Source organism: Ornithodoros turicata, chromosome 1 (assembly GCF_037126465.1).
Source record: "Ornithodoros turicata isolate Travis chromosome 1, ASM3712646v1, whole genome shotgun sequence".
Taxonomy (NCBI): Eukaryota; Metazoa; Arthropoda; class Arachnida; order Ixodida; family Argasidae; genus Ornithodoros; species Ornithodoros turicata.
This window is the reverse complement of record NC_088201.1, coordinates 158,603,992-158,616,826: the sequence shown is the minus strand read 5'-3', so window position 1 is coordinate 158,616,826 and position 12,835 is coordinate 158,603,992. Positions and strand designations below refer to the sequence as shown.

Sequence of the window (12,835 nt, the reverse complement as noted above, 5' to 3'; positions counted from 1 at the left end):
CTAGTGTGAAGTGCTGTCATGACACACGTGCTTCTCATAATTTTTAATTCATTCAGATGGTCTCAAGAGGGTTTGATATGCCTGATATGGGGTCTCGTATGAAGTATACTGGGTCCTCGTGTGCTGGTATCGAAAACCGATATGATTATACCAGCTAACTGCAGCATGTATATTTATAGCGGGATCTCGTATGTTTTATACCAGGATTGCATGCAGCATGTATGTTCATACTGTGATTTCATATCGGATTTTCTAGTAGGGAGTATAGACAGTTTTGCCTTTCACTTTTGAGCTTAACAAGAAAGTTACATTTTACCATATATGTGCTTTTGTATTCTCCTAAGGGTACAGGAATAATAATGGAGCACATAGATGAAGCTGAGAGCTGTTCTTCGAGAGTGTGCTAATTGTGACAAAAGAAATATACGATGAAAGTTGTACAGAAACAGCAAATGTCTGCTGACAAAAGTTTTAGAAATCTGGATATTACTACCTCATGTAGTTTCCGTCCAAAAGTAGGACTACTCGACATTCTTCAGTCGCAGCACGGTGCAGAGGTGGAAGTTGTGGCTAGAAAAAGATTTGGCATGTTCACAAGGTCATTAGTGCACACCAACATACATGACAACATAGACAACATGATGGCTGCAAACTCACAATTATTCAACAGCACAAGAAACGGAAAGCATGAGTAAAAAAAGATAGCGTCCATGCAGCACGTGTAGAACCACATAATCTCAGGGAAGGTAGAATCGGGAGAGCGATAAATGACTTGCGTCCGAAATTGGGTAACTTGGCATAGTTAGGACCAAGGATATGGGCTGCTCCAATACACACTCTGTTTCTATAGTACCCTTTCAATTGTCTCGCATGTATTTTTCTGCTGCATCGAGCGAAAGAGCATCAAGGTACCTAGATTCACTCTACATTCAGAATTGCAATAAATATTATGGGGCTCTACCCCATCTCTTGAGGTAATGTGCTGAAATGGAGTAATGGGTTGCCTCAGAGCGATGACGGAAATCCTATGGCGTCCAAAAGCATTAGAAGTGCTTTGACAATTTGTGTGGGGCCAGTGAATAGTACTGCAAGGCATATTTCCTTAAGCTTGACGTGCAGAAGCTGCATACGTGTATCAGTGCATAATTGATGTTAAGATACAGAAACTATAAAGCTACGACCTTAGGGTGTTTGTATGTCAAATGAAGTCCATTGGTAGCAGCCCAAAATTCACATATGAGGTCCTTACCAACAATACGCATAGTAGAAGTGTCCTTGTTTAAGAAAAAGGGTTCTGCTGCAATTGTCCCCCTCTGTGCCCTGGACTACGCCATTCTCTTCATGATCCGTGGTTAGGGTCCTGTTATGCACCTGTGCGAAGACTTGCAACTGAAACACAAGGAAAAAAAAGAGAAAAAATACTGGAATTACAATGTGAAAGCATGATATAAAGAAGAGTGCAGCTAGAGCCACATAGCGCGGACAATGACAGTGATATTGTAACATGCTGTGGTACGTAAGTGGTTGCAAAGTTTTCCATTAGTCTTGCCATGGTCACTTGACAGTTGGTTAAAAGTAGAAAAGCTTTTGATGCATGACACCAATCTCCTTTTTCATTCTCCCAAGGAACCTACCTCCCCTCACTGTACAAAGAGTTGCGTGGCATGATGATGCCACAGACGGACACTTACAAAACATATGAGCAAATCTGTCTGTGCAGACCTGTACTTCTCATACTATAGAGTACAACGAAGTCAAGACAATAAGTCACATTGCAGTATAGTTAACTTCAATGAACAAAAACCTCAGATAAGGAGTCGCAACACTTTATATGAGTAAAAAGTTCTGCTGGCCACCTTATCATCACTGGCGTCACGTAACAGTATTTACATATTCATGGATCAGGAAGCATTAGGTGCACCTTCATGCACTTTGTGAGTATGGAGATGGGACGTAGGTTGTGGAACACACTCTCATGGAGAAAGGATTAAGATTTCAAAGAAAAGCAAGTAAAACAATATCAAAGAAGTCTGACATTCTATAACAGGCAAATAAACAGAAAGCAAGAAAAAGCGCATGCACTGCAAATTCAGGGAACAATCAGGTTGAACCCTAACCTATCAGGCTCCAGTTATTGCGTGCACCTGGAGGATGACACCTACATTCTGGGCTACAGGCTCATATTCTGGGCTATAGGTTTTCAACATGCCACTTGATTATTATGCCACAAATTCAAAAAGAACTGTTACATAATCCGGTGAAGGCAGATCATGTCTATTTAAAGGGGCACTAAAATGCAAAAAGAACTCTTTACATGAAAGTACATGTTCGGATTATAGTATAATACAATCGAAATTAGCTCACAAAGCACCACCATTTGAAGAAAAACGCAATGTAAACAGTCTTTGGCAGCAATGAGCACGATTGAAGAGGGGCAGCAACGATTGGCAGCATCCAATGAGACAGTAGGAGAAGCCTTTCGTGTTTCTGTGGATTTGGAATGGGGCTGGCCGTAGTACGTACACCATATATGTGCGACATGATGTGTGTTGGTCACATCACTTTTTCAATACAGATTTACTGAATCGTTGCCCACAACAGTTATCACAAATGTTCCACTGACAACAATTATATTCACGTCCTTCGCACTATTGTTTTTCACTGTTACTGCTCTATAGCATAGCATGTGTGGCAGACATTCACTGCATTCGTGCCGAAGCAAGGAGCCTGTATAGTTCTGACTGCACCTTTGTAATGGAATCAATGTACATATTGAGTTACGATGTCATGTGGAAAGTTAGCATGTTAGCAGTCACGATGTCAAAGTCTGCCTGGGGCACGATAAAGCTGAAGACCCCCCCCCAGTACTTAACCCAGCGTGCCCTTCCGAGGTGAAGACCGGTGAAAAAGCAGTTGACAGAGACAAACCGTTTCCGGTGCCAATTTATCTGTGTGAATTGCAGTAGTTGGTCACATGACTCCAGTGTGCTACAAAGAGAACAAAGTGGTGCTTTTTTATAACACAGTCCTATCCTATTATTCTTTCAGTAGCTTATAGGAGCCACTGGAGCCAACTGACTTAGGTGCGGGTGCCAAATATGCCGGCTGTTGATTTATTGTGCACCGTGCTGTCCAGATGTACCATCCTGTGCCGCCTTAGGGAAGGTACCCAGGGCTGCTGCCCCTCTACCCCCCCCCCGCCCCCCCATGAAACGGCTCTGACTGCATGTAACGCAAAGTAAAGTTAACTTGTTTTTTGCATTTTAGTGCTCCTTTAACACCCTATCCAAAGTAATTGGTACTTCCCTTCATTCATCTTTGGAGGCTTTGACGGAGTTTTGGTAGAGCGGGCTATCCAAAGCAGCTCCCAGGTCAGGACTGCAGTTGCAGGTGGCCTCATGAGAGCTATAGTGCAAGGTGAAGGCAACAGTGCTCAACAGGAAGTTATGCAAGGAGGGTAAAGCAACATTACATCACTCTGTTGGAAAGCGAAGCATCCTTCTCGCAATCAGGACCTCTTTCGATTCACGTGGGTAAGCTGCAGTCATTGGCGCAGGCTCGGGACTATGGTGGGATGCTACCATGGCACTGTATGTTGTGCTTTCACACACTGTCACAGCCCCCTTTAGAAGATTTGCCACATAATCTGTAAAGAGATAAGCAGTACAAATGCCTGTATCATAAACGGAAAGAGATTTTCATACTGTAAGTGGCCTTTGTCTTCACTCTAGAAACTACTTCTGCCCCTTTCTTTGTTTTTAGGAGCTTCCTCCTGAACATCTGTTGTCCATCCTTTCCATAAGCATACTCCCGGTCAGCATTTTCGTTGAAGTGCAGGGCAGCTATTTGTGTCCTACAAGGAGTGATAGAAGAGATAAGACATTGTAAATGTGATACCTCACAAATAACCTTTTTGACAACCTATACAGTAAAAAAAAAAGGTCAAGCACTACGTCAACCCCTTGTCTTTCTTCCCACTTCAAAGCGTGGGTACGCACCTAGCACGCATAACTTTCGGTGTGTATGCTGTGGACTTAGGAGCGAACTTCAGTATGACGGAGTGGTATGACTCGAGCCCTGATGTCTGACCCACTCTTGATAGTTGTTGAACATCCTTCAGTAGCCTTGGGTTCAGTACAATCTTCAGATGTCTTGCATAAGCTACGGTACCTGTACATTCAGAGCATTTGTTGTCCTCGCCATGTACACTGTACATACATTATGTCTAGTACATGTGGAGTATGCTAGACTAACACACTAAGGAAAAATGCGCTTCTCCTTATTCAAATTACCAGGCTGCAGCCACGGCCTTTCTCCAACTGTGTCATGTAAGCAGCGATGGTATGGACCTTCATGACCGGTATGGACATTTGTAATGTGGCGTGTCATGCCTAATGAAGTAATGTTAGTGTCAGAGCTACATATCTGTTATTATCTGATTAAGTCTTACTTTTCCACATGCTCAGTAGCAGTTCTGAATTCCCCTCTGCTGTGGAATTGCACCAGTAGAGATGGTTGCAAATATGCTGCACCCATGGTTTTAAAGGAGCACCTGCACTGGTTTTGGCTGCTGTGTCCAATTTCTTCTTCAAGCCTGCATACAAAATTTAAATACATAAGCCCAACAATAAAAATTCATGACATAAATTCAACGGCAGACCACTGAAATGGTCATGATGTACAGCGTATCAGTAGCAGTGCAATCGACCCTACGGTGTGGGTTACATAATAAGCAAGTAAATATCACCTTTCACCACATGCCAGGTATCAAATCCATGCACTATGCTGGGTTCCATTTCACGCATGTGCTTTCTCACCGCAGGATGTCGATCAGTCGTAATGGATGCCACGATGATGTGATTTGATTTCAGTTCGTCCAGGCATCTCACAAATCCCACCTTTTCCATGTTTGTGCTGGAAGCAACATCTGGAGACTAGAGCAAGAAGAACACACAAAAAGAAAGAATCAAACTATGGCAGCTGGTAGGCCTTATACGAGTAATATATGTGCCAAACACTTACCTCACCAACCTGTACTTGAACGGAGCTGACGATTTTCTTTGAATGGGCTTCCATAAAAGTGTATGTCATGTACTTGGCACAGTGACCAGGAGAATCACATCTGCCATCTCCAAGGAGGTCAACAGGCTTGTCTTGAAGTGAAAGGAGCAGGTGGTTGTGTTCTGCATTCCAAACCTGTAAGATTTATGCAATATAACAGCCATTGTTGCAGAAAGCAAACTCAATACCTCCTTATACACTGAAGCACCGATGCTTGTCAGTTACTACTTATCACAATCATATGATGATAATTAATATTTTTAGATAGATTTTCAAGTATTGTGGAAGCGACTAGGAACTGGTACCTGTGATACAGCAGGCAGTAGGCAACCTTTCTGATATGTGTCGTATGCAACCTTTGAAATCATTTGTATGTTGATGGAGCTCAGCAGTCGAAGAACCTTTAGAAAGGGATGTAACGTTTTATTATGTATGCTCCCAAACATGCAAGTACACACCTTGGTGGGACTGGCTCCGTTGAACAGTATTGCACCGGAGAGCAGAACGTTTCCTGCAGCCATCCTGTTCAGTTCTGGCTGACTGCTCCAAGAGAATTTGTGGCCGCTTGCACATTCGGACACAACAGTGAGAAGCGTGCCCCGAACTGATGTGGTAACCTTGCATGACCCACTGCAACTGCGACATGCTTTGAACAATTCCAGTAGTGGGGCTTCAAAGACAATGAATTTTTGCTGTTCCACTGGACATTCAGGTGTAGTGGTGTCTCTAGAAAATTAATTGGCCATCTTTAATCATAAGTTTGCTTCAACAGAAAGTGTCCCTGTACCCTTCAAGGAAGCTATCCTCAGATGGGTAGTAGCTCTCATCAGTTTCTTCTCCCACTGTTGATGTCATACTGATGTTCTGCACCTGTCCAAAGACTCCAAAAATGTTACAAAGTCTGCAACACGTAACAAAGCTAGTGGTTCCACCTGTGGACTTGGCAGAATCTGCGAAGTGGGGGTCGATGTAATCATTGGCCCACGTGATGTCCTTTCTGGTGTCTTTGTGTCCGTATAAGGATTGCAAAAATATTATCAATTGGATACAGACTCACCCCTATCCTACCTCTTGAGCAATCACACAGATGTAACTGGTAGAAACAAGAGGGGGAGACGAAGCCACAGGTAGGAATGCTGTCACTCCTGGCAAATCCGGATCATCATTTTTAGCATACCAGCTTCCAGCTATTTCTGTCATGTTAACTTGAGTGCCTGGATCACACACACAGACACAAACAAAAAGAGTAATAAGAAATGCGGATCACATTGAGCACTAACCTTGTATACACTTCTTACATGCAGACTTCATAGTGATTGGAGAGACAGTGCTGCAGTATGCATGGTCGAACTCGACTACAGTTGTTTCCTGCAAAGTAGGAAAGTTCAAGTTTACTGAGTATATTTGGTTCTGAATTCTTGCAGTGCAGATCTAGACAAGACTTTTTTACTGCGTACTTCACAAACAGTGTCCGTCGACGTGGACAATGTGCTAGCAGCATCAGTAGTATCATCCGACACGGTGACTTCCATGCACAAGTCCATGAAATCATTGCAATCGACCTGAAACAGTTTTAAAACTATTTCAAAACAGAAATTTTCAAAAGATGACCAAATGGTGAGATCTCTACATACTACAAAGCAGTCCGGCGCCACTTCAACACCGGAATGTCCCTGAAATTAAATTTGGTCATGTTCACAATGCTCAGTGGGTAGGATAACACAAGTTAAATGGTATACGTCATCGCTATATTATAATTTATACATGTGTGACACCTGTACATACCTGAGACGTTGTGCTGAGCCCGTCACCAAAGCGAAGCAGAATAACAGGTGACGGAACGGCAGTTTGCTTCAGACGTTTTCGCACTTCGCCAACTGCGGCATCTTCGTAGTCATCGGCAGAAAAATGGAATGAGCACACACGACACGACAGCTGTATCTCATAGCCGAGTGCTTCGAACCACTTTCGTTTTCGCGCATTGTCCTGTGGAATCTTGTGGTAGAAAACGCCCGTCGTCGAAGATGAACGATTTCCGCATCCCCGAACTCCACAACGTACACCAGGCATTCGTAAATACGTGACACAACAGTGACAGACAAGTTATTTGATTACTTTCACAGACTTTCACTTCATGCTTCGCGCTGCCGGTATGACCACCCACGGCGTAGACAATAAGCGCGATAACACAGACGGCCTTGCAGACGGCCTTGCAAACGGCACGGCGCGTCGTAGCTGAATGTTTTATTAGTATAGAAACTATGTTCTTCAAATGCCTGGAAGTGAACGTCATTTTTAAAATGACGTTTAGTTATAACGATAATGTGTATCAACTTTGTTCTCTAGAAACTAATTGTCACGTGGTACAGGTTGACCAATCCCGGACGCCCTGGACCTGAAACCCAAGTTACTCTTTTTTGCCGTTTGTTGGCAGCACCGTCCATATTCCGGCAACCTTCAAAATATTTATACGTAAAAAATATTCCGATTTGTGAGGTAATGCTTTCTCTGTGTTATCAAACAATGATAATGTGCAGGATGGTGGGCCAAAATATGGGGGTTATTTTTCACTTTTCGGTCCCTTTAAGGATACACGAATGCTGCGTTAAAGGCAATTTTCGCAGGCACTTTGGAGACGTGAGTGAGAAAGCAACAATGCCAGGGCTTGATTAGGCATGTGATCACGTATCCTTACGCCATGTCTTCTCGTGTATTCGCTGCTTATGGGGTAAAGCTGTGCTCTCGTCGCAGAATATGTTGTCCTCCGCTGCATGCTTGTTTCATCTTCCAGTAGTGTCGCTCTGAGTACATTCCTTGGCTTTTTTTTACCAATCTTCTGTAACTTCTTCCCGCATCGTCGGCGTACTGGCATTGGCGATGGCATACTGCCACGATATTTTTTTACCCATGCTTTCCACGCCCCTCTGCTCCACCTTCATCTCGCCCGCTGACGCCAGTCTTGCGGTAGTGACGTGACAACAGCTTGACGGACTCCGGTGACAAATAAACTGCAGTATAGCGTGGCAGCAGCCTTCCTTTTTTATACTGTTGTGCAACACAAAGTGGAATCGTGGCGCGCGTGGGAGCCCTTGTGTAGCGAGCTATTATCTGCTACCTCGTGCACTACACAGTTATTTTACTGATATTTTTGTTTCCTGCAATACAATAGCAGTCTGCGTTCTTCTTTCAGGTCTGACATGGGAGGGAGGAATATGCAACGGGAGCAGAAAGATAGTCATAGTGAGCGACATAGGCAAGCACTTCCAAGCCTTACCGAATGCTGGGTTCCAGCTCGCGCGCCTGTAAGTAAACTACACTACAGTGGTCGGTAACACAGCATATCGTCAGAGAAATGCTTCCGCTTCATGCCGGTCACTTCCGGTAAGGGTCTGCAAACGCCATGTTATGCCTTTCCAATGGAACGTTTAATGATACCGGCTCAATCGTAGTGCACCGATCGATTTCGTGGTTGGTTCTATGCCGCTACGATGTCAGTCTTGAAAGTGGTTCTGGTTCGCCAGCGTACTATTAGTAGTGTCATATTTCATTCAAAGATACGTAGAGGAGCCGTTGTTCCTCTACATGAGTCCTGACCTGCGATGATGGAATGTCCCAGCGGGCAGTTGGACGTGGCCTCACGCTAGGACGGTGCAGGTAGAACTGGCTGGCAGGCGCAATGGCACGTCTTCGTCGTCGTCCTCGGGCTGCCACATCACTCCCCCGTCAGACGCGGAGCGGTGTAATGCTAGCGGTTGAGGTCCGCGTCGATACGTGAAAAGGAGAAAGAGGGGCGACACGTGGAATAGGGATGGCTGGACTTGCGTCTTGGGCTGAATGGGCAGAAGTAGCGGGATGCATGGTGCGCACAAGGGATGCGTCGCGGACAAAGGCTGACCGGGAGGGTTCCAGGGGCGGGCCGAAGCGAAGAGCAGGCAGGTAGGTGGAACGGTATGCAGGATGGGGCGACAGAACCGTGACCGGTTCGTGAGCAGAGAGCTAATGTTGTCGCCAAGGAGAGTGCCGGGGAGGACCATCGTTAAGCACGGAGAGAGCTGGAGTAGACCTAATTGTGGCCTACGTCCGTGTCCCCGGCGGAACATTTGTCCCGGGGCCTCTTGGCCGCATCTGGATGAGCTGCCAGTATCTTGTATGGAAGCCTGGTGGGAAGGCGAGGCGGGCAGAGTTCTTGGACCTCTAGCGTAGCAGATGCGGGTGGTGCGGTCGGCAGCGGCGTACGGCGACCGGTACGGGAGCGTGACGCTCGGGAACGTGGCGCTGGTGAACGCCCGAGGAGGACCGTCGTGAAGCGCGAGGCGGCGTGACGCAGTGAGATTGACCATGGCGTGTTGACAGTGGTGCGGTGCGGGAGCTGCGCCGTGATATGCCAGGTCGTTGAATGCTGAGTGAACAGCGTCACCGCCTAGCGAGTCCTCGGAGGAACTAGGCACCGTGCCTTCAATGCTGATATCTGGGGTGATCCGCTGGTCGTTGGAAAATTTGTGATGCAGAAGGACCGAATTACACCGAACGTGGTGTTCTGTGCTCGGGTCACCAAATGTAGAGGATATATTCTTCCTCTACATGAGCCCTGATCGGCGATGATAGAATGTCCCAACGGGTAGATGGACGTGGCCTCACGCTAGGAGGGTGCCGGTAGAACTGGCTGGCAGGCGCAGTGGCGCTCGCCAGCAGAGGCACGTCTTCATCGTCGTGCACATCGTCTTCACGACCCCCCCCCCCCCCAGGAAAAAAAAAACACTCTGAATTGCACCAGCCCTTTGCTATTCACTTTAGTGTTTCTTCGTTATTCTTATACCCACTGATCTCTGTAGCTGTGGCTATCGTCCCTGCTGCCTTCAGTACTGCATAATGGTTCATGGCGAAGCAAACCAAAAGTTGGCACCGTGCGAAGCGTACATGTCTCATGTAGGAGTTGTGCAGAATATACCGTATCATCCACCGTATTCGCCTTCAAGTTCCTAGGTGCATGGCTGGAACTCGATATTTCGAAATTGGTGGGAGGAAGAAACAGTACGAAAGCGCCAGTGAAATATGCTGCAGGCAAGCTGTAAGTGCAACCTTCGCGATAGCATGTGCTCGGGGTAGCTGTGCTGCCCGTGTTGTTCCTTTTAAACAAAGAAGTGTCTGCACAATTCAAAACTGGTGCACGCGTGAAAGTTGCGTAGTGCTGTGCAGCGTTATTCTCCACGGAGGTTTCTACACCAGCAAGCTTTTAGATATTCAACTTATTTACATAATTCTACTTCAACTTATGTTCAATATTTCAGGTTAGGTGCACCAACTGCGTGCACACCTAACTTTTACAAACTGGGAAACGGCCTTTTCCGTCTCTCAGAATGTGCTATGAAGAACATTACAAAAAATCTCGAGTAAGTATCACACGGTGTGCGTATGTTTTGCCTTGGAATATAATCTCTGTTAGAAATCGAAATGTCATGGATGCTGGAATACAGTCTTTGGTCGATTAAGGGATCAACTGCTGCATATCACGTATACGTACGGGGAATTTCAAAGAGTAATCCAGGTTATTCTAAACAGAATACCCTCTGCGCCTTTGCCACTTAGTGCTGGATAAACAAAACATATCTACACATATCTCACGTGATCAGATTCTTTAGGCCAGGTGCTTTGAACACAAAGCAAATTGTGGGCCGCATAGACCGTGGACCACACAATAGCAACCCTCAGGAAACAAAAACAAAACGGCGATATATAGGGTGGGTGCTTTAAAAGGTCAGTCACATTTTCGTGAAAGACGTGATACCTCCTTGACGCACAGACTTCCTCTGCTTCAGAGTAAAGAATTTATGACAGAGAAACCTACGAAAAAAGTGTGGTTACCAAGCACTGCGTAACAAAATAAATACGACCACGCATACTTTCGCCTCCGTCCATCGGTATAGCGCGTAGGAAATGCACGAAGACGAAAGTTTGCGTGGACGTATTTATTTTGTTACGCTGTGGCTGGTAACCACGATTTTTTCGTACGTTTCTCTGGCATAAATTACTCACCGTGTCTGTGTGTCTAGCAGGTATAGCGTCACACGCGAAAACGTGACTGAGATTTTATTACAACCACCCAGTATATCATAAAATAGGATAATGCGAAAATGTACACAAATAATAGGAATTCCTAGAAATTGCCACACAATGAGCTATGTACATAACAGCTTCCACTCCAGTTTGTGGAATTTCTTTTCTACCCCGATTCTCTACCCTCTTTATTTATTTCTAACTTCCCGCAGAGACTAAGGCTTCGATAGCTTGTAAATTTAGTGTGAAGATTAAGCTAAGTTCTTATCTTATTAGTAAGTAAGTAGTTAGCTAAGATCTTATTAGTTGCAGTGTGACTTACCAAGGTGTATGCGAAAATTAACTTGCTTCGACCGCAAATTCTTGTGGCAGTTCATGAGCCAGCTCAAGTGCTCTCACACGCGCACCTATGTGCTCCCTAATATTAAAAGGGACACGGGGTTCGAGATCATTTGGAGTGTAAAACTTCAGCAAGGAAGACGGGACCGGAGGGTTGAAACAGACACAACCTCCCCAATATGGACAGGGCAGCACACGCCAGGTAAACGGTAAAAGGAATGCATGAACAACAAAACAACAACAACTTAATGTTGAGATGATGAATGGGGAGTTTCATCGCCAATGCCTCACTCCAGGTTTCTCAACCCTGGAAGATTTGATTCCACCCCTAATTAGAGCACTGTCCAGTATCGACCACCACACACAGCAAAAAGAAATGCAAATCGGAAAAGTCACAGCACCTACAGAAACGCTACAAGTTCTGACACAATAACATCCTGACGCCTCTGTGTACAATTTCGTTGAAAGCGTGTCTTTTCCAGCGGTCGTACGTCCAGCGGCCAATTTGTACGATAAAACTGCAAAACAAATAGACGTACGTCGTAAGCGACTCACCACAAACACAATGTAAGGACCTGTAAAGGAACATGACCTCACCTGTGTTTCAATCACATTGCCACTCAAGCTGGTGTGCAACTTGAAAATGATATGGATGGAAGGATATGGACCTGATAATGAATTCGCTGAATTGACTCCATCAAACAAAAGTTATCAGTATGAAACGTTTTTTTTAAGCCTTACCGTATTCAAGAACATCTCTCACGGCCTTGGGTGGACGGCCGTGGGTGGACCTACTACCGAATGCATTCAGTCCAAAGAACCCTTCCCAAAAATATCAATTCCTTAATAACTCTGAGCTCCACACATACGATCTTCGACGTCTCAGCCACAGTGAAAACTTTGCGAACGACTGAACACAAACCTGCGTTCGCCACACTACAGGCCGGCGTGAAAGGTCGCGTAAGGGTACAAGAGTGCGGCAGAATCAAGCATGTCCACAAATAATTTGCTTGCGGTGGTGACGACTGACGACTGATGAGAGACAGGGTTCACCTATTTGATATATCACGGAAATGTGTATTTGAGATTTAATGAGTTTAAACGTTTAAAAATATTGGGAACTATGTGTCCTACATGCGCGGATGAAAGTGGGCGGCGGCGAAGCGGTCGAGCAAAGAAGGTGTGAGACGCACGTGTTGCCGCTTCTCCTCGAGGTTCGTACACCTCTTCTACGCCATCCTATCAAACGAAGGGGAAGATGACCATCTTTGCCCTTTTTGTAGGGAGTAAATCTGACGTGAAAAGAGTAGAAATGGAAAATCTACCCTTTCCACTCCATTAGAACACGTTTTCGAATAACAGTGTACCTAACGTATTAAAA

General features: G+C 45.3%; 1 protein-coding gene and 1 long non-coding RNA gene across 5 annotated transcripts in view; one reads left to right on the top strand and one right to left on the bottom strand.

Moving 5' to 3' along the window:
• The window catches only part of LOC135371742 (uncharacterized), an 83,804-nt gene that overhangs the window by 51,747 nt on the left and 19,222 nt on the right, over positions 1 to 12,835 (top strand). For 2 of the 4 annotated variants that reach the window (XM_064605710.1, XM_064605727.1), the window contains exons 6-7: positions 8,252 to 8,363; positions 10,350 to 10,451. In XM_064605710.1, coding sequence (XP_064461780.1) covers positions 8,252 to 8,363; positions 10,350 to 10,451 — 214 coding nt within the window. The remainder of the gene's footprint in view (positions 1 to 8,251; positions 8,364 to 10,349; positions 10,452 to 12,835) is intronic. The other 2 variants (XM_064605723.1, XM_064605717.1) reach the window with 1 other exon arrangement.
• LOC135371730 (uncharacterized) lies at positions 3,223 to 3,812 on the bottom strand. Its single transcript, XR_010415707.1, has 3 exons — positions 3,705 to 3,812; positions 3,473 to 3,646; positions 3,223 to 3,405 (listed from the first exon to the last, which is right to left on the bottom strand). It is a non-coding gene; the product is annotated as an uncharacterized LOC135371730 (long non-coding RNA).